This window comes from Tachypleus tridentatus, chromosome 10 (genome assembly GCF_004210375.1).
Source record: "Tachypleus tridentatus isolate NWPU-2018 chromosome 10, ASM421037v1, whole genome shotgun sequence".
Classification (NCBI taxonomy): Eukaryota; Metazoa; Arthropoda; class Merostomata; order Xiphosura; family Limulidae; genus Tachypleus; species Tachypleus tridentatus.
The window spans coordinates 106,763,633-106,786,173 of record NC_134834.1 but is presented as its reverse complement, the minus strand read 5'-3'; the positions used below and the strand labels follow the sequence as shown (position 1 = coordinate 106,786,173).

The 22,541-nt window shown below is 31.1% G+C and overlaps 1 protein-coding gene across 16 annotated transcripts in view; it reads right to left on the bottom strand.

The window, feature by feature from the left end:
* Positions 1-21,524, bottom strand: part of LOC143230047 (C-Jun-amino-terminal kinase-interacting protein 4-like) — a 100,640-nt gene extending 79,116 nt beyond the window's left edge. For 13 of the 16 annotated variants that reach the window (XM_076463011.1, XM_076463012.1, XM_076463018.1 and 10 more), the window contains exons 1-7: positions 20,522-21,512; positions 8,687-8,807; positions 4,591-4,661; positions 3,152-3,237; positions 2,550-2,712; positions 1,258-1,384; positions 82-208 (exon numbers count right to left, since the gene is read on the bottom strand). In XM_076463011.1, the coding sequence (XP_076319126.1) occupies positions 82-208; positions 1,258-1,384; positions 2,550-2,712; positions 3,152-3,237; positions 4,591-4,661; positions 8,687-8,807; positions 20,522-20,857 (1,031 nt within the window). In that variant the 5' untranslated portion in view covers positions 20,858-21,512. Of the gene's footprint in view, positions 1-81; positions 209-1,257; positions 1,385-2,549; positions 2,713-3,151; positions 3,238-3,800; positions 3,813-4,590; positions 4,662-8,686; positions 8,808-10,466; positions 10,605-20,521 lie in introns of those variants that run through there. The other 3 variants (XM_076463023.1, XM_076463026.1, XM_076463027.1) reach the window with 3 other exon arrangements.
* Positions 21,525-22,541: the final 1,017 nt, after the last annotated feature.

The following is a 22,541-nucleotide window of genomic DNA, read 5'->3' as shown; positions in this document are numbered from 1 at the left end:
TAAAGAACCAGGAATACTTTATGTCATTTCCATTAAGAGGTTGCACTGTTCCACATTATTAACAGATGTCAAAATACTCACCTTTTTATCAGTATTTGTTCTTTTCCTATATTCACATCTTCAGTCATATCTTTAATGTCCTCCAATTCTGGAGTGGTATAGATGGCATATGATAAATCATTATCAAACCCATCAATCCAACCACCTTCTATATATTGCAAAGAAGGAGAAGAAACAAAAAGCAGATATCAAAACTGTTACCAGAAAACTAGAACTCTTTCTGGCATCATAGTTTAATGGCATACCCTTCATTAGTACTTAAAAACGTACTTTTTTTTAAAATAATAATCAAACTACTTATTTCATAAGTCAACATTTATGTGTAAACTAATTAAGTTGTTAGTTTTCTAGTGAAAAATGTAAGATTGATTACATAAAGTATAGTAAAAAGAGAGAGAGAGAAAAAAGTACATTATATGTATGGTGGGATTGCTCTATACTTAATGTCTTTAAAATATGGGTAACACAAATATTATTTCTCCACAGAAAACTTGCTATTTTTACAATAAGAAGCTTCTGATACTTAAAAATGCAGTAAAGTGTTTTGTCCTCTGATCAATAATTGTCAGTGTGTATCATTTAGCTTTCTGATCACATTGTCTAAACTATTTATGCAACAAATTGCACAAACATACAAGCCCCCCCCTACTAGTACAGCGGTAAGTCTACGAATTTACAATGCTAAAATAAGGGGTTCGATTCCCCTCGGTGGAATCAGCAGAAAGACTGATGTGGGTTTTGCAATAAGAAAACACAAACACACACAATGAACATACAAATTAAAGATTTGGGCTAATTAACCTAGGCAGAGTTTCCACTGGCTTTACATTTTTATTACCAAATGAGGTTTGTTTGTTTTTTGGTACATTCAATTCCTAAGTGAATTCTACACATTCACATATTATCCTGATTCAGTATGTAATGGAGTGAATATGTATACATCACTGTAATTAAATAAAACTCAATTAACTTTCATTTATTAGTTCCGTAGCAAACACGTTATGATACTCTTAAAACTTATCCATTTTTATATCAGAAACCTACGATAACCAAGAATAACAAGGAAACGAAATAGATGGGAAAACAAAACTGACAAGAACAGTAGTTACGTAAGAAAACAAATTACAGTATTAAAAACTCCAAAAGAGAACATTATAAACAAAGTATACATATATATATATTGTTATATTTTCCTACTTGTAGCTGTGCCTCTATCACTTTGCTGGATTTTCTCAGTCAGTTGACTTTTGTCCAACATTTCTTTATTTGTGGAAAGTGAACTATTTTCTTCAGTTCCTCTTGCACAGTACGTTGTTAAGGTAGACTGAATATTGCAAGAGAATCATATTTTAATGACAAAAATATGGAATTTTTTCATAGAATTCATTTTAAAGGTGAAACTTTTAACTCGCGGATATATCTAGAAATACTAACTGAGAAAAGTTAATGCTAAGTTATTAGAAACAAAATTTTTTTTCTTTATTATAATATATCTAAGCCTTTATGTTTGGTTATTTATAAAAACTTTAACACAATGACACCATGCCTTAAGATATTTAAAGTAAAATAAGAACCAAAACTATTAAATAACTTATTAGCTAACTTGTTAGAATACAAAATATTAAGATACCTCAATTTAAAACATTAGTTCAATATCTTGAGAAGAAATATTGCTTCTTTTGATGAGCAGTTAACAAGACAGTTAAATATATTTAGCATAAAACAATTATAAAAGATCAAGAGTTGTATCAACAAACTATGTAAATGGAACTATTTTATGAACATTAAACAAATAATTTGTTGTTACTTCACCTTAAGAAAGAATTAATGACATTCTTTTCAAGGTTAATCAGAATTTTGTTTAGAAATATTTTTAGTTAAAACCTAAGATTACTGTAATATACCCCACAATCATTACTCGAGTATGGTTATCCAAAGGAAGGTTTTATCCCATGTTCAAGGTGACTTACAGTTTTCAATTTCTTAATTTATATATTAATCACTTGCAATTAATCTTTTTAAAATTAATTTATACTGGAGCAAAAAGTGAAAAGATAAATATATAAAGACACATCCACTTAAATAAATGAATAAAGATTTACTCAAGAATGTTTTACACATTAATAGCCTTTTCCAATGTAAATTAGGTTAAGTGCTGTATATTTAAAATTTGAAAAACTGTGTAACACATTTAAACCTTTTTAACAAAAGGAAATGAGTTCTATTCTTCAGTGTTCATAAATACTTGATATATATACTAATTCTGGATCACTTATCATGAAATTTAAATACTAATTGGACTAAAATATTTTGTTTATGTTTATTTTCAAGAATTTTGGAGAGAAAAGAAACAGAGAGTTAATAACACAAGGAATTTTTATAATATTTAGTTCTTACAATAAGGCCTCTATTAAAACTTGGAAACATTGAAAATCAGGAAAAATTCAAAGATTCAAAATGAGAATGTTTGCTCAGAAAAGGAAACTAACCTGCAGTTCACTTGTAAGATTATTATGTGAATTTAAACTTCTGTTGGGAGAAATCACATTTGAAAAATCTAAAGGGTTGTGAATTGTTTTTATAGAGTCACTTTCCAAGTTCATATTGAAAAAAGCTTGTCCACACTTGACATGAGACAGATGAAAACCAAGTCTGGAAAAGGAAACTCATTAAAATAATGATAAACTTTAAGAAATATTTATATCATGAAACATTTTAAGCAGTTTAGCTCTATTACATAAAGTTTTTGAATAAACTAAAATGAGATAAAAATATTGACCATCTATTAATTTCTGAGAAGTCAGAAATTATACCACTTAATTTCATGGATTACTTCACATGGCTCATTAATCTAATTAATGTAACAAAATACACTATAAAGCCAATAGAATACTATTTAAATTTCATTGTAAATAACAAATGAGTACATTAAAACAAATGCACATGTTCTACAATACATATATATATGCACACCTTTTTTTCTCAAAATGCACCATGTGCAATTGCAACCTACATTTGACAAAAATATTTAAGTACAGGTTTACGGGTTCTTTTGTAGTGAAACTGAAAACATCAAATATATAGTTATTACCCTTGTTTGTTTGACACATTTTCCAATCTATCACCTCCAAAAAGAATTTTGGTCCTTTCCAAGTAGTCCATGTGAGTTTTAAAAAGCTGAAAAATCAAAATAGTTGTTCTTGCTACACAGAATATTTTATTTTTTGAAATTAATATATATAACACTTGTCTCAACCTTTAATTAATGCAGAGTTTTAATCAGTCAATCTTGACAGTTCGATAAATGTCTATGAAAGATTTAAGTTGTGATATCTATTTTTACCAAAAACATTAAAAAAAGTATTAAGATTTTTTCATATCTAAATATATAGTTTGATATATGTAAATTAAAAATTATCTTATGTTTCAGATTCAATAACTTCAACCTATATTTTAAAAGTATTTATGGGTAACATTACAAAATATATCTTTTATAACTTACACGTTTTAAAATAAGGTTTTACTCATAAAGCCATGTATGCGATATATTCGGTAAACAGCATTGTAAAAAATAAAACCTGCTATATCTATACAAATATCTTATGTAATTTTGAGTGTTCTTTCTTAATTTACATTTATTTTCTAAGCTGACATAACTTTTCCTTACCTCTGTATTATTTCTCATGTAATCTTATTTTTTTTTTCACTGATATTTATCTTCTAACCTAAATTTTCCTTACCTCTGTATATCTCTCATGTAATCTTAGATATTTTTTTCACTGATATTTATCTTTTAACCTAACTTTTCTTACCTCTGTATATCTCTCATGTAATCTTAGATATTTTTTCCACTGATATTTATCTTCTAACCAACTTTTCCTTACCTCTGTATATCTCTCATGTAATCTTATATATTTTTTCATTGATATTTATCTTCTAACCTAAATTTTCCTTACCTCTGTATATCTTTCAATTAATCTTATATATGTTTTTCATTGATATTTATCTTCTAACCTAACTTTTCCTTACCTCTGTATATCTTTCATGTAATCTTATATATGTTTCTCATTGATATTTATCTTCTAACCTAAATTTTCCTTACCTCTGTAGATCTTTCATGTAATCTTATATATGTTTCTCATTGATATTTATCTTCTAACCTAAATTTTCCTTACCTCTGTATATCTTTCATGTAATCTTGTATATGTTTTTCATTGATATTTATCTTCTAATCTAACTTTTCCTTACCTCTGTATATCTCTCATGTAATCTTATATATTTTTCATTGATATTTATCTTCTAACCAAATTTTCCTTACCTCTGTATATCTCTCATGTAATCTTATATATTTTTTCATTGATATTTATCTTCTAACCAAATTTTCCTTACCTCTGTATATCTCTCATGTAATCTTATATATTTTTTCATTGATATTTATCTTCTAACCAAATTTTCCTTACCTCTGTATATCTCTCATGTAATCTTATATATTTTTCACTGATATTTATCTTCTAACCAAATTTTCCTTACCTCTGTATATCTCTCATGCAACTTTGAGTATTCTTTTTTCATTTCCTTTACTTTATCTTCTAACCTAACAGCTAAAAAAATAATTTTTAGTACAAATATTCTCTCATTTTTAATCAAAAGATTCTACACTCAACCACATTTAGAAGTTATTTCTTTATAATAGTTCTATACAAGGCACACACAAACAACTTCCTATAATTTATGGAACAGAAACATATATTTAATGTCACTTTTGACTGCTCCTGTGCATAATCTCACACAAAATGCTTCAATTTCACATGTACGAACAAAGTGTGTAATCATTTTGATGTTAATTATGCTAAAACTTTTAATATAAAAAAAGCCAATAAGTGAAAAGATACTCTGGGAGTTGAGTTTTAGCTCAGGACATCTGACAAACAGTGTCACTGCTCCAACACTTAGCTATCCAAGAGTTCAAGCTATCTGAATCTCTTTTCACCCATCTAAAACCTTGAGTGTAGTGCAGCAATTATTCAACAAATGCATATATCTGGACATATATCTGGACATATATCTGGACACATATCAGGACACTTTATTCAGCTTGTAACAGACAATACTGACTTCGAGTGCACTTCAGTAGTCACTCAATGAACAAATGTACCTGTATACATAAAGATGCTATTTAGCATGTATTAGATAACATTAATTACAATGCAAAAAGTTTAGATGGAATGAGCACTTCATTATTTGGGTATAATTGCAAATGAAATATAGATTTATTAACCTGTACCAAAGATACTGGTGATAGCAGAAAACTATTCTGTAGTGGGTTGTATTACATTTATTTTTACAAATCACAACTTGAGATCATGAATACCTTCACTTACATAAAGAATCTCTTACAACAAAAAAGGCCAGGTGTGCAGTATTGACCTTTCTTTTTAGAAAACGTCATGACTATTGCACCACAAGATGCCTTCATAGAATGAAATGATGCAAATAGTTTACTAAGGGTCTTACGTATATTAGTCATCATTATATTTTCTTCTAATGATTATTAGGAGTTCTAGAAATGATAGCTTTATTTACTACAGATTTGTATTTGTCTTTACTGGTCAAACATTATGATATGAAGTTTGTTATTATAAATGTTCTGACGATACAGCTAAGGCAAGCAGCAGCCAGTGATGAGATATGCTTTATTGAGTACATTGGACATTACACAGCAGAGCCTGGATTCTTAGAACGTCTTCAGATCATCTTTAATAACAAAGCAATGATAAACACGTTCGGTAATAATGAAAATGTTACTTGATGACGGGGTGATACACATTCTAAGCAGTAAAGTAAAAGTAACCTATCTTAACAATGATAATAAACATGCTAAGTAGTAAAGCAAAGGTTATCTATGTTTATTATGCAGTAATACACATGCAAAGTAATTAAATAAAGGTTAGCTGTGTTGATGATGCTGTAATACACATAACTAATGATAAAGTGAAGGTTACCTATGTTAACAGTGCAATAATAAATACAGTGAATGGTAAAACAAAAGTCACCTATGCTGATAATGCAGTGATAAGTGACACATGTTTACTAATACAGTAATTGTGAGAGCTGTACTAGGTGCATGTTTTGTGAATTTAGTAGTAAACATAATGAAAATTTCAAAAGTATTTGATATCCTTCATCCACAAAAACAGAGTGACATATAATAAAGAAAAGATTATAGTGGCTAGTTGGAATTAGAAAGATGTCATTACACATGTTCTTTGGATACTGCAGAAAGTAAAAAAATTAATAGGCCAGTGTATATGCAAGAGATGAAGTGTTCTATTGAGGATCAAATAAGAGTAGGTGATGGAAGAGGTTGTAACTGATACTGAGGAAGAGACAGCAATCAAAACTGCAGAATATTAAGAAAATGATAGAGGGCCAATTATACACAGCAAAATGGACAGACTGTGCCAATGCATCAGTTTTTCTCTTTGATCAACTGATGGCCAGTGCAACAAACATAAATAACGTATGTGATGCAGTGGTTTAAATCAGGGAATAGAAAACACTCAAACAAGCAAAGTAATCTATGAGTTAACTATAGACAACAAAACCCTGAATGCAACATATATATAGACAGGAAACATTTTTCAGAACTATATTAAAACAGAGTGAACAGGAAACTGGATGTTCAGTCTGTATTCAATACATTGTCCTACTTTGCTGCATCAGGCCACAATATGTATACTAAATCCATTCATTTTTACTTACTTTAATTAAAGAACGTCTGGACTTGAAAAGCATGTGTGTTTTCTTATAGCAAAGCCACATCAGGCCATCTACTGAGTCCACCAAGGGGAATCGAACCCCTGACATGAGCACAAAGTTTCATGATGAATATCATGTTATGATGATAAGTAACAGATATTGTGTTATACAGTAATTACACCTTGCTACTAGAAGTAATAAATCTTGAACAGAACCATCAGAACTATTTAAAAGAAACTACAGATCTTGAGTCAGACTGTTAGCAAACCTAAAGGAAAAAGTGACACACTTCTATGTTCCATAGTTAAGTCTACACACTTTCAGTGAAAACAATCAGTTACTGGCAATAAAAATACTATGATTCCCTGCCATTCTATGTGTATTTATAGGATTTCAGATGGCTTACACAATGGTCATTCCTCCTAATTGTTTTGTAGTATATATTGGGTTTCAGAAGGTTTAAACAGTAGTCACTGCATAATTTTCATTAACAGGTAAATATGGGTTTGATATATTCTTAAAAGTTAGTTATCCAGCGGAGATGAAAGCTGATGATCAGTCTGGTGTTGATAAAATCCACCTTTTCTGAGATTTGTGTGCTAATGTGTGAATGAAGATAACTGGCTGTTAGCTTCTTCTATTTTATTGACAAAGCACGATATTATGAAGGTAGTGATGCTGAATGTAGTGGTTTTGGATTAGTTTATTGTCATTTTAAAAAATTTAGAGCTAGACAAATTTTTACAGTAAAATATCTATCAAGAAAAGTGTAGTTTATGAAATACATTTTTGTAAAGAAGACAAAATGCCACAGGTGATATTTTTACTTTTAGACTAAGTAGCATATTCAAAACAGATATTTTACGAGCAGTAACTACAAACAATAAATAAATAATTTCATAAATAAACAGTACATTACCTGTTATAATTAGTTCCAAATCCAAATAATAACATTATATGATTACATTCCCATACATAGTTAAGTCTACACACTTTCAGTGAAAACAATCAGTTACTGGCAATAAAAATACTATGATGCTCTGCCATTCCTATGTGGAGTTAGCTGGTAACAAAAAGTAGTCATTAAAATGAAATTGTAACAAAACTGTAGTACTCATTATGGTGCAAAACTGTAATACTCATTACGGTACAAAACTGTATTCATGTGGATTGAATTAGTTCTATGTGGTAAATATGGAAACAATGGACGGTACATTAATAAAACAACTCCTTTAATTAATATATAAATGTTTATATGTTCTTAAAGTAGACAGATATTTTATTTTGTGTGATATCAAGTAAAATAGTTAATAGCCATAGGTTGTCAATGGCAGTAATTTTTTCCTAGCAGAAAGGCAACATGACACATAATTCTTTGTAGTGTATATGGTTTAAACACTCACACACACAATCATATGTTCTAAAAACCCTATTACTGTATCCAAAACAACTGTTTACACCTACTAATGATAATAATATAAAAATAACCATTGTGTACAATAGATGTATTTACAGATATACATTTTAGTTAACAAGTCACTACTTAAAACAAAAACAGCCAATGCATAACTTAGAAAGATACATTAATATTTTAATACATGAAAATGCTCAACACGAAAAGACTAATGTAACAGAGTTAAATAAAAAAAAAAAAGAGTTGTTGATAATTTATTGAATAAATAGATTACAATGTATTTGCACCTTTCTGACAACAAAGTCATTACAAAAGCTGCAGGTTATGGTAAAAAAATCTATACGAATACCATTTTGACAAAATCAACATTAATATATGAAGGAATTTGAACTAATGGATAAAGCATCTAATACTGAAGCTACTTAAACTGATTGTCATAAAAACTAAACTCACCATGATCCGATATGTTTTTTGACTTCAATTCTAACATTCTAACAATAGATTCTAAGCTTTCTATCTTCCCCATTTGTTCTCGACGGTCATCATCTATTGAACATTCACATTCTAGAAGTTTCTAGAGAAAAACAAAGCAAGTCTATCAGCTCTATTAGAGAACAGTGTGAAGAAATCATGTTATTAGGCCACAAACATATTACAAATAGTACATATACAGTTTTAAATTTTTACTTAGAACTTATTTCATATTAAATCAGAGTCCAATGTTCACAAATATTTGATATCCTTCTGCTACCTGAAGGTATTATTTTGCTACTAGTTACTTTATGTTTTAGCATTTTACAGACACCTTCAACACAAGATGTAAAAACAATTTTTTTCTTAATGATGAACATTTTAAAATTTTTCAATTGGAAAGAAATTATTCTTAACAGGTCTTTTTAATTACAAAACAACAGTTTGTAGTTTAGTAACTCCTCAAAGAAAAAACATTTAGAGGGCTCACCTTCAAGCTGTGTTAATAAAATAGATATATTTCAAGGTACAAAGTTTATTTTACAGATCAAAAGTAAAGTTAAATTACTCTGTTAACATTTTGTAATATAACCTGGTTTTCACTCACAGCCATACTAAAAATAAATATGTATTAATTAAATAGCTAGACATTACCTTATCAGAACTCTTGCTCTGGATATAAAATACAATGGACCAAGATGCATCAACATCCAAGTAATAAATTAAATCATGAGAAATGCACCTTTTTTTTATATAATACACCTGCATACTTTAACTTTGTTCTATATTCTTTTAATTTATTAAGAGAAATGTACTTTAAGAAAAACTGCTACAGATATTATAATTAGGACTGCCAACTTTTAGTAGGACAGTACTAATAGAGATAAAATGTGTTTATGTTTTGCTACCAACTGTTGTTGAAGTGTTCATAAGTATAATATAACCAAAAATAACAAATAGAAGACAGGAGTGCAGATACAAGGTAAAGAGATAATACATGAATGTTAGAGCATTTTTTACTTAATTAAACCAATTTCAAACAGTGCAGCTACTGATCAAATTGAAAGCCTCTATAAATTGTACAGTAGTGCAACATGAAGTTGCACAAGTCCTATAATGTAATAGCACCGTGCAAGAATGAATTTACTTTTTCAAACAGCTCAACTATGTTTGTAAAGTAACCAGAATTTAAAGAAAATGAAGTAGTGGGTTGCATTTAAATTACTCTTAAGTTTGAAATATAGTATGATATAGTAGTTGATAACACAGTGACTTTTACCTGCAATAGTTAGTACAGATTTTGCTCTTTTAATCATACCTTTAAAAAAAAGATGTAAATACTATATGTCTAATCAATATCTGTAGTTCATGTATTGAACGACACTAATAAAAATCAAAGTAAAATACAGTTTCAGGAATATATACTTCAGTTTGTGGTAATGTATGTTATCCAATCTATATGAAATGGAAACTCAACTTTTGTTTTATATACTTGTCAACTCTAACAGATTTTGAACACAGATCATGTAGATGTTCATATTCCTTTTTTATTAAAAGTATGGTAAAAACAGCAAAATCAATACTAAATATAAAAGCCAGTGTTTTATTAACTATGGCAATATAAAGTAGTGAAATTTGATCTAAGTATAGTACAAGTCAGAACAAAAAGATCACTAGTTAAAGTGGTTGGTATAACGTCTACAGCACACAATAGTAAAATATAATCTAAATGTACTACAACAAGTTAGGAAAGGTAAATCACCTGTTAAAGAGGTTGGTAAACAGTCTATAAAATAAAGTGGTAATATATGATTTAAATACACTGCCACTAAAATAAAATTTTTCAACAGCACAGGACAATACTGAGTCAGATTAATCCCTGCAATTAGGCCTGATCACCAGTAGATATATTAAACAGGTTAGTCTAGCTAGGCTAGTATCAAAAGCCATGTTCCTCAAGGATCTGTACGGAAACTGTCATGAACAAATCAATATGCTGCTACAGCTAAAGTCAAACAAAACAATTTATTAAATATAACAACAGAAATCTAAACAAAAACTTTAAAACAACTATGATAAAAATTTTAACAATTACAAGAAAAACAAAAATGAATTAATAAACACATGCCTGGCCAGTACTAGATACAAACATTAATAAACAATACAACATAAATAATTAATTTATGTAAATATCAAAAGAATTAAGAAAAGAACCAGAAGAATTAATAACCTAATTAACCAGGTAATAACACAATGTTTCAAAATTAAACCACTTTTTAATATCAAGAAAAATATTCAGATATAATTAGAAATATTTCTAACTGCATCTCAAAAACTAACTCAATTCTGAGAAACAAGGAAGACTTTTTGTATTTGGTGGTCAAACAATGATGTTACATCTCATGTGACAAGATATTACTGTAAATCTACATAGTCTTTCATAACAATAGTATCTGTACATCACTGTCAAGGGAAACCTGAAGGTGATTTGGTGCTTTAATATAACTAATAATTAACACGTGAACTAAACAAGAGAAGAAATAATAAATAAATGGTAAACAGAAAATAAAGAGTAGAATTTACTACCTCACAAAACTGTTGCTATTCCTTATTTACATGTATGACATTGTTACAGGTGCAGTTGAAAAATATGTTACATTTACTAATGATATAAGTATCTTAAGTCTGGCTGGCAATAATGAGGACACCAGGATTTCTGGAGATTGGCTGGTTTGACAAATCACATATCAGGATTACCATAATATAGTTGCATATATAATTTAGATCAATTACTTGGCTGAAGCAAAAAATACTGGTTGACACAACTCACAAGTTTTCAAGTGAATGATATACTGAATGGGGTAAAGCTGAAAAAAAATTCACTACAAGTCGAGAGTAACCATGGTTCTGTTGTGTAAGTCACTTGTTAGGTACACTTGTAGTACTATGGATCACATTGGTTACCTTATCATAAGAAAGATATGAAGTTGTTGGAAAGGGTTTGGAGAAAGGATACTAGTAGAATTTAATGAGTTGTTGTAGTGTTGAAACAACTTATTGTAGTCTCAAAATAAAAGTGTAAAATGTGACTTAACTAAAGTATTAAAAATTAATTAAACAATTCATAAAGTTTATGTATCACATTTTTTTGCTTTTAATTTTTAAGGCGCTAGACAAGAGGTCATGAATTTAACATTTGGAAAGGTAAGATGAAACTCCAGTTGGGTTATTTTTATTTTTTCTAATTGAGTGGTAAATATGTTGCATAAGTTGCCATCTAGATTCTGTAATTTTATAGGAGTTCAAGGAAGGAATCAGGGGGTGGATTAATTTTGTTTCTTAAGAGAGATTATTTGATTGGTTGGTTGGTTTGGTATTTTATGGAGTAAAGCAACAAGGCTATCTTTGTCAAACATCTGGTAAAAAGTTAAAATTAAAGTAAAAATTATTAAAATTTGTAAAAGGAAATTAAGGTAAAACAAAACAAAGTTTAATTTTTAAATTGCAAACATAAATAGCATTAAATACAATTTTTATATCTTGTCTACAGCAGTAAGAGAAAAACTACAGTAATACAAGTTGTAAAGGACTTTCTGTAGTGTAACTGTAATTATCATAACTTGTCAGGGTGACTAATAAGTTCAAAAATCAGCATTAGTCACTTGAAGTTGGCCTTTCCAGTCCTGGTTTCAAGTTATTTGATGTTATGGCCATTTGCAGAATGTTAAGTAATACAAGTTTTAAACAACTTGTAGCAAAACTTTAATTATTATAACTCTCCAGGATGACTAATGGGTAGTTTAAATATCAGCGTTAGACACCATGAAATTGGCCTTTCCAGTCCTGGTTTTGAGTTATTTATGTTACAGCCATTTTCTAATTTCAAATCAAACTAGATGTACTATGATTCTTAAAAGGGAATCACATTTAAAAAAAATCCAATGTATGAATTAACAAAACTTAAATAGTATTAAAAAGATTAATGGCCTTTAAAAAACTAAAAACATTTCTAATGTGGACAGTGTCACCACTGTCAATAATACTATCTAACATTAGAGACAAACCTTGGGACAAAACGTTTAAAATGGTGCCATCATTGAGAATCATAACAATGGCAAGACAGTAAAATGTGACTTATTGTGACCTGAGTGTTACACAGACAACACATTGGTGCAACTGTCCCAGATAAGACAAAACAATGAGTTAAAAAACTGTGACCAATGAGTAGTCAACTTCCTCTTTCTGATCCTTATGGACCAAAGTCCAATAGAGGGTTTTATTTGGAAAAGCTTGTTTTGACATTGCTCACTCCAAGTCGACTACCAACTGGCACAGAGATGAGCTTTGAATACAGGACCATAGTCCTTGTATGGAACAGGCACAGCAGTGACAGTGCCAGAGCAAACAGATTTAGCTGCAGTGTCAGCGAGCCCATTCCCACGAATACCAATGTGGCCTGGTATCCATAAAAAATGGATATAATTAAATGTTAAAGAGAAAATGACCAACTGGTTTTGAATAACAGTGAGAATGCAGTGAGAATGAATGTGAAGAGATTCCAGGGCCAGTAGAAAACTAAGCGAGTCAATATAAGTAGTGCAATTTGAGTACTGCTTAGCTTCTATGTGCTCCAGGGCAAGAGAAATGGCATACAGTTCAGCAGTGAACACAGAAAATGTAAAGGAGATTCTGATGCAAACACCAAACCACAAGAAACCATGGCAGAGCCCACAGGGTCACCTGACTTTGAACCATCCATATCAATAGGAATGGAATGATGGTTCGAAGGATGTTCAGCAAATAACAGACAGTATTTCCACTTGGGAGTGTCTGCTTTTCTCAGATGACTTAAAGATAGGTCACATTTAGGGACTGTAAGAAGCCATGGTGGGATGGGCTGACCAGTGTATACAGCAATGTTATCCAAGAACAGACCCAATTTATCCAACTGAACCTGGATATGAAAGCCAAAAGGAGCAATGGCAGATTGTCTGTTCTGAAAAAAAGGAACCAAACAAAATGAATATTAGCCATCCTCTCTGAGGTCTTACAGAAACAGCTTGTCAAAGCAATTTACCCTTAGTGTGAAGGAATCTTGGGATCCTTCCCAGGCTTAGAGAAAGGTAGGACAATAGCCTGGCACCAGGCATCAGGAAAAACATTCTCCTGCCAGATCTGGTTAAAAACAATCAAAAGAATAGCAAGAGAAGCAGGGGATAGATGGCACAGCATTTTGTAGTGTACATCATCAGGTCCAACCGATGTACTGCCAGACCGATGAAGGGCCAGTTTGAGTTCCACCAATGTAAAGGGATGATTATAGTCATACAGACAATTAGCTCAAAAGGAAAGAGGTGATCACTCTGCCAGAGTCTTGATGACCAAGAAGGTGGAGTAAGAGGCAGAAGTGTTAGATACCTGGCAAAAGCTTTCACCTAGAGTATTGGTGATGTTCCAGATATCAGCTACATCTTGGCCATCAGAGAGCAAGATCATGAGGAGGACAGAATTATATTGCCCACTGACCTTTTGAATCTTATCCCATATAACTTTGGAACTGGTGATAGAAGATATGCAGATTGCAAACTTAATCCAAGAATCCTTCTGGCTTTGACATCTTATCCACCCGAAGATATGCGCGAGTCTGCTGGAAAGTGATGTGGTTGGAGATGAAGTGGTGGATAGCAACTTTTGAGCCTCAGGGTAAGTAATGTTTTGAATCATCTTCAAACACTGCACCTCTTTTTCTTCCAACCATTTAGAACAAGAGCAAAAGTAGGATGGGTGAGAGCCATTGCAATTGATGCAACAAGGGTCTGTTTCACACTCATAGGCATCATGGTCCTTGCCACCGCAAGGAGCACACGTCAAGAAACCACAACATAATGTCTTCGAGTGATTGATCTGCTGACACTGGAAACATATGAGAGGGTTTGGAATTCATGGCCATAACTTGCAATTAAAGTGACCTGCCTCGATGGTGGCAGGTAGACATGGTGATGTAAATGTTAAAATGAGGATATTGGTCAGCATCAAAATTCAATCTTTATGAGTGGAGATATGCCTCACTGGAGAACTCCTTTGGTGGAGAAATGAGTGAGAATCTGTAACTCGAGGAAGTTCTTCAAATTCCTCTCAACAATGACTCTTCATGATGAATTCAAAGTAGCATGAGACATAACCTTAGTAACTATATCCCCAATTGCCAATGAATGCAAAAGGAGTTCACTGTGTTGAGATGTGGATGTTTCCACCAATACGTCACCAGAGTGAAGCTTTTTTGACTGACTTTGGAGAACTAGCAAGTCCTTTCTGAATGAAAAAGGGAGACATCTGCCTTGGTGCTCAGAATTTTTAAGACATAGTCATATACCTATGGACTGTTTTTTCACTATTTTTTAACTTTTGATTTGGAGGATCCATAATAAAAAAAAGAATTTTAAGTGCCAACTGATCCCACCCACCATGGAGCCTATGAGGAGGCACACTACAATGCGAAACAAGAACACTGCAGTTATGCCAGCATTTCATGAGCACTATACCCAAACACCAGCTTCAGATACAATGTCCACAATATCTGTTGAAAAAATTCACACAATGGTACTTGTTTGACCCTAGCCCAATTGGACCAGCAGACTGTCCTTAAGGGCCACCCCAAGACTGCCCATCTACAGGACTTTAAGGCCAAAGTGGTGTGTTAGGGATGGACCCCTCAACCACGAGTATCCTCTCCTCCCCTTCACAAGTCACCACACATGGCAAACACGTGGGTAGATGTTTAGATCCCAGAGGAGGTAAACTGAAAGAACAGAACCTTCCCTGGGAGGTCCCCTCACAACGTACAGGAATCCACACCGAGGAGTAAGAGAGGTTGTGAGTCAGAAAACCTTTAATGGGACATAAAGCCTCTTGATGTCTCACAGTTTCCTTGATGTTTATTGCACGTGCTTCTTGTACAAATTATTTTCAACTTTGTGGTATGGAGACATACCATGCATTCTCTACCTTTGCATTATAACACAGTATTAATCAAAACTTATCAGTTATTCTCAAATGTGCAGTTTTTGCATAATATTTGGTTAACAAAAGTTAAAATTCCTCTCCTTCTGGTTGTCTTTGTTTTTTACACTCTTCTGAAATAACACCTAGTCTGCCCATGGTAGGGCATGGCTATAACGCCAAAACTTTTGCAAGGATGTTGAAGCAATCCAGTGGTAGGTCATGTGATGTCTTGAGGTTATAATTTACCTTAAAGTTTGAATGAGACTGATTTGTAACATGGGTAGCACTATACCTTATGAGTAAGCCTGACATAACCTATGTAAAAGGTAATATAAGGTTTAAATAGTCTAGTTTATGATATCAGCAACAAAGTGAATCTGTCAGAAGTACTCTCTGATCCAGTAAAGGCTACTGTTCATTATAAAAGGAGGAGGTTCACATATTCTGTTTTTATTAGGGTAAAAAAAAAATTGTGTTTTAAAGAGTTTCTAGTATCTTTATTTCCTTCTCATATTCACATAAATTGAAAACTACTCTGAAATAAGCAAATTAATGAGTCTCCTATTATCCACTGGACCTATCCCATCATTCTTGGGAAAATCAGTTGCATCTAAATATTTATTGGACAGTTACATGGATGTGAAGTTCTGGTGGTTAGGGTACTCAACTCAAAATATGTAGGTCACAAGTTCAAATCCCTGTTACCAAACATGCTTCTCCTGTCAGTTGTGAGAGCATTATAAAGTTACAGTCAATCCCACCACTCATTAGTAAAATACCAGCCCAAGTGTTTATGGTGGGTGCTAATATACCTAGCTGCCTTCCCTCCAGTTTTTCACTGCTAAATTAGATATGTTTACCTGAAGAGGATATAGGCATCACCAAATAAATCTGCCCGAAAATCATAGATGATTCACAAGTATCAAAGATTCCTCCCAATGATCATAAGAGATCTCAGAATTAAAAAAAAGGAAAAAAAACAACAACATGGATGTGAAGAGATTGGACGAATGATAATCACAAGTTGGTTATGATAAATAACGCTTAATGATAATCACAAGTTGGTTATGATAAATAACGCTTAATGATAATCACAAGTTGGTTATGATAAATAACGCAATGATAATCACAAGTTGGTTATGATAAATAACGCTTAATGATAATCACAAGTTGGTTATGATAAATAACGCTTAATGATAATCACAAGTTGGTTATGATAAATAACGCTTAATGATAATCACAAGTTGGTTATGATAAATAACGCCTAATGATAATCACAAGTTGGTTATGATAAATAACGCTTAATGATAATCACAAGTTGGTTATGATAAATAACGCTAATGATAATCACAAGTTGGTTATGATAAATAACGCTTAATGATAATCACAAGTTGGTTATGATAAATAACGCTTAATGATAATCACAAGTTGGTTATGATAAATAACGCTTAATGCTATATGTTTATTTTCACAAAATTTTGTAGACTTTTAGTAATGATTGCAAATTCCTTTGTATACAAAAAAATCAAATTTTTTAATGAAGTATTTCTACTAAAGATTTATTTGAGGAAAAGTCATGTCTGTTTTGCTACTAGTTTGAGTGTAAAGTGATTTTTTGTCATGAATTAAAAATTATTCTTTGTCTCAAAAATCAAAAATATTATTTGTGTGATTTCCTAAACTTCCTAAATACATTTCAAATGTTTGTTTTCAGTAAAACTTTGTATTTTGTCTGTCATTTTCTCTAACATAACTATAAGAGGTCTGTCAATTTAACCAACCTTGTACCCACCATAAAAAATTTGGAAATATAAATTATGCTTTTTTCATTCCAGAATTATTACAAATTATAGCATGTAAACATAAATGTTTGTCTAAATAGCTCAATTCTCATAAGATTATACATTTATATATATATTTATTATATTAACCTTCAATTTATGCCTGGCTAACAACACAGAAATTGCATACGTGTTACCATATCCAATAATATAAAAGTGGCCTGTAGTCTTTATAAAGAAGACTGTCTTGGCTGTGCTTTAGCTGACTATTATTTAGGAAAAAACAATCACATTTCAATTATTATACATGTAACATGTATAACGATTTTTACAATTCAAAATTAAGTTTCCAAAACTTTTCTTAAAACATAGAATAGTAAATAAATAAGCACAGTAAACAATTATATCTTCCAGTTATGACAACCCTTGTTCTCCTTTGCCACTTGCCATAGGTTGCTAAGCCTTTTCAAATTTTGCATGTGGAGGATACAAAGTAAAATGTTTTTTTAAGTTTTATATATACATTTGAAATAACCAAGAAATTATAAATAACTTTAACAATACCATAGAATAACACTGTAATTTATCAAGTTTATTAACTGAGCTGTGTTTCATCTACAACAAATATGTAAGTTCAAGCAGACTAAAGGCTCAACCTACTCCTTGAAGTCTTGTTTCAAAAGATGCAATGGCATCCTAACAATTAAAAATTGCTGAGAAAGCCACCAAGGTGACCTTTTGAGCTTTTCATTGGTTATTCAAATGTCACATACATAATTACATGTACATAAGGGATGTTTCCAAAAACTGAAAGAGATGAGCAAGGTCACTGTATTTGATTTAATACAAAAGCCGTATCTCAAGAAATAGAGAAGGTAGGAGGTTCTTATTTTATATTCTAGCTTGTAAATGTCAGTAGTGTGAATTCCTAATTCATACAAAGCTATAAACTTGGTACTCTGACATCATAAACATCTAATCTGATCCAGTATTGCATTCAACATCCCATGTGACTCACAAAAATTGATGTTTTGGTATGTTCTTTTAATATGTACTTTTAAATTAAGGAATTATCTAGCATATAATTAATGCAATTCAACAAACATGATGATGATATGACCTCTGACCCATTGTGATAGGGTTAACGTCTTCCACAAACTTACTAATTCACTAATTATATCTCTGTTAATACTATTATTCTGGTAAATTAGCAGGCTTATTCAAGAAAACAGCATTAATAAATAGTATTAAAGAGATAATAGTGTTATATAATTCCTATTGTAATATGGATGATTTTTAACATTAATAACAAGACTGATGACAAACTATGCTTCACCATTTTAATCCATTATACACCATAACAACTGTTCTCAAGTGATTTGCTAATATTAGTAGTTTCAACCACTGCCATGCCTATCATATTCCAGCTGGCTTGTACAGTTCTGATATTGGGTGAGAAGTTTTATTAACTCTGGATACAGCAAATAGGGCTGAACATGTATTATTATATACATGTATTTTTTTTTTACTCTCACCCAAAAGTTTTATTTATAATTAAGGTAAATAAAATAAACACTAACTAGCTAGTAAAATGTGTCCAATTTGACAGAGTTCAATTAATAACAACATTTTGCTTTTTCTCATCCAACTATTTTACAATCTAATTAACCAGTCTTTTCCATATCTCTATCAATGTGGTCTTCTTAACAAACATTTTGTGTGGCATCTTATCAAAAACCTTTCATAAATATATGTACACCAAGTCCATGCCAATTATAGTGTCCAGATAACAAATAACACCCTCTAAAAAAGATAACATTTTGATAAGGGAAGATTTGCAATATCATTGAAAAAGTTTACAATACTAGTAGGGGAAGAATTCTAACACCTTCATGAAAAGTTAGTATATTAGTAAGGGAAGATTCCCCTTTAAATTTTCCAAAGTGATTGTATTTTTGGTATCATATTCACTTAAAAACTATATAACACTTCTTTTATCAGGTTTGCTAGAATTTTTCCACTAAAGAGGTAAGAGTAACTATTCTATTCCTTCCAAGAATGATTTTCCAAATGATTTAGTATATGCTGGTAGTTTCAGATTTCTTATGGATGTGAAGGGTTATGTTTAGGTTGGACTGATCTTTCAGTAAGTGAAGTTAATGGATCAAATGGTCCAACTTCAATCACCTAGACTACTTCTTACTCATTGAAGTGGCACAAGATGGTATAACATTATTACCTCAACAGGTAAAACTTTATAACTTTTTTAATAATTTAACATAAAAGCAACATGGGTCTATTTGGCTCTTAAGGGACATATATGGATTTGATATGAATTTTATGGGAAGGCTTCATAAATATTTCAAAGATAAAGGCCAGCTTTAATTGTTTTATTTTAATTTTAGAGTTTAGTACAATAGATGGAATAGCTTAGATGGACAAACAGCTCCTTTGTTGTTATTAAATTATATGTATACATGCATGTACGTATTGTGGATCTGTTATATGTGATCTTACGTTCCTTGACTGCCAGCTTGACAAATCTCAGGTTTGCATCTATTTATTTTGATATCATGTTATTGCATATACTGTAGAAATCCTCAGAGATTAATCATTGATGTCTCCTATATAACAGCTTTAATACACTTGTTACATCACATGATCACGTTACTATAAATGAAACATGACAAAATGTTAAAAAATTTTAACGGCAGTATAAGGATATGACTGGAAGTAAATTTCCAATGCATACATTAAATGTTTTGTAATAAATAATTATTTTCACTCTCCAAAATTCTATCACACCAAACCTTTGAAACAGAAGTATTTATTACAAAAATTGATTTATGTAACATATGCCATTTTAAGACAAACATCTGAACTAATCTACTGTTACTGATTTCACAGATTAATCATAAATGTCACTGATTTGAAATCATGAAACAACTATATAATTCCTGGTTCAGGTTAAAATGTAGATAATGCATGGTAATTGTGTTTTCCTTATTTCATTACTATTCTTTTTGCCACTTACCTTTTCTGAACTTTTTCTAAGCTGCTTCTCTCTTTCATATTGTGTAATTAACTGTTCATTATCTTCACGCAAAAGTTCTAATTCAACTTCATGTTCTTGAATTTCCATATATGCTAAATCTAAACTTTCCAATACATTTACTGTAAGTGGCATTAATTCTTTCACTACATCTTCACCATACTTTTCAATCATTTTCTGAAATTCTTGATATATACTTCCAGCTAGGTTTTGCACCTTTTCAGATACAACATGATTATCATCGTTATTTGTCCCATAAACAGTTTCTTGCATTGGTGAAAGCCTAGAGGAATTTGTTGAGGCTGGACTTGAATCCATTACTTAGTTTTGTAATGATTTCAAATCATATGAATAGTTCAATGTGTTCCTCCTTTAATAAACGCAACGAGTTTTTTTCAGGTGTTGATAACAATTTCACACTATTAATTAGCTGAAAATTGGTTTCATGTTGATAGGGGAAAAATTACTATCAATTTATCACTGATACAATATTGTCATCACGACCAACCTCTTCTCCGATGCATTACAAGCTACAACTTATAAGTTAAATCTATAGTATAATGTATAATTATATACAACAATTGTCTAATCTAATAAACCTAAATCAATTTTACCTAACATTATAATTTGTAACTTTTCACTTAAACAACCTATTCTGTATTCTATATGTAACATCGTATACGACCTCGTACAACGTAAGAAACAATGCACGCAATTCAGCTTTGAAATTGAACTGGTAGCAACACTACTTCTGGGGCCAAAAATGGATTGAAGTTTTGCAATGGTTATAAATTCGCAGGATACATTTTGAAAGATTAAATAATTTAAAACAGTCCACAGCTAATCATAAATGCATCTTGGAAATATCATCAATATAAATAATGAGTAAAATTTCAAAATATCACAAAAATTAAATCCGTATGTCGACAATCAAACTATGATATATTACACAAATTTCGTGAACATATGACGAATGAACACATGCGCATTGTAATGTTGAAATGATTTGTGGGTAATTAAAAGAAACCTGTCATTAAATTGGACTAGTTTTTCATATATTTAAACATAAAGTGGTTGTGACTACTGAATGCTAACACGTGTAATTAACTTAAAAAATTACTTTAAAACACTCTTCTAAAAATTACCCAGAAACTTTCATTAAAAATCTGAATGAATGCGATTAATTAATATGATGTTGGAAACACTGCTGTCATGTAATATAGATTTAGAGGAGGCGTAACTTATGCAATTACACGGGATCTTCTAGCATGACATTATTGTATGAGGACCTTAAAGGGCTTAAATCCCGGCTCAGTCTTAAAGCAGTTGTGGCACTTGGAATATTTCATATATTCTTTCTCTCTTAGCTTAGGTCCCAAGTGGCTCAGCAGTGAGTCAGAGGGCTTATAACGTTAAAAATATTTTTTTGATATTTGTGGAGAGCACAGTACAAACAACATATTTTGAAGCTTTGTGATTAACATCAAACAAACTAACTCTTAGCTTAGAAAGATAAAATGTTTGGTTTAGCAAAATATACAAAATGTGTCAAATGTATATATGTGTGGTTCTTTTAGAGCATTAATAGACTTTCACTTTATGTGCTAAGTTACACACAATCAGCCCTTGAGTAGCTTTGCGCGAAATTCAAAAGAAACAATAGCCACAATCAAAGGGGATGTCTACTTATGATTGTGATATATTGGCATATCACGGGTTTTCTATCTTCTGTAGCCATATATATATATTCAAAAGTTTTGATTATCCAATTTCTGCACTGTCATGGTTGTAATAAATAGTTCTGAGATATACTAACATTACTCTTTGTTCTCTCTAGAAGTGACGTCTCCTAGTTCTGTATGCGCGGGTGTTTCTCTGTGGTTTACAGGACCTGGGTTGCACGAATATAAACTGAAATATTCTTTTCTGGTAGAATGTGATGTCAAGTGAAATTGACAGTTAATTAATGTTGTCAAGGGCACATAGGTCACGAGGTGACATC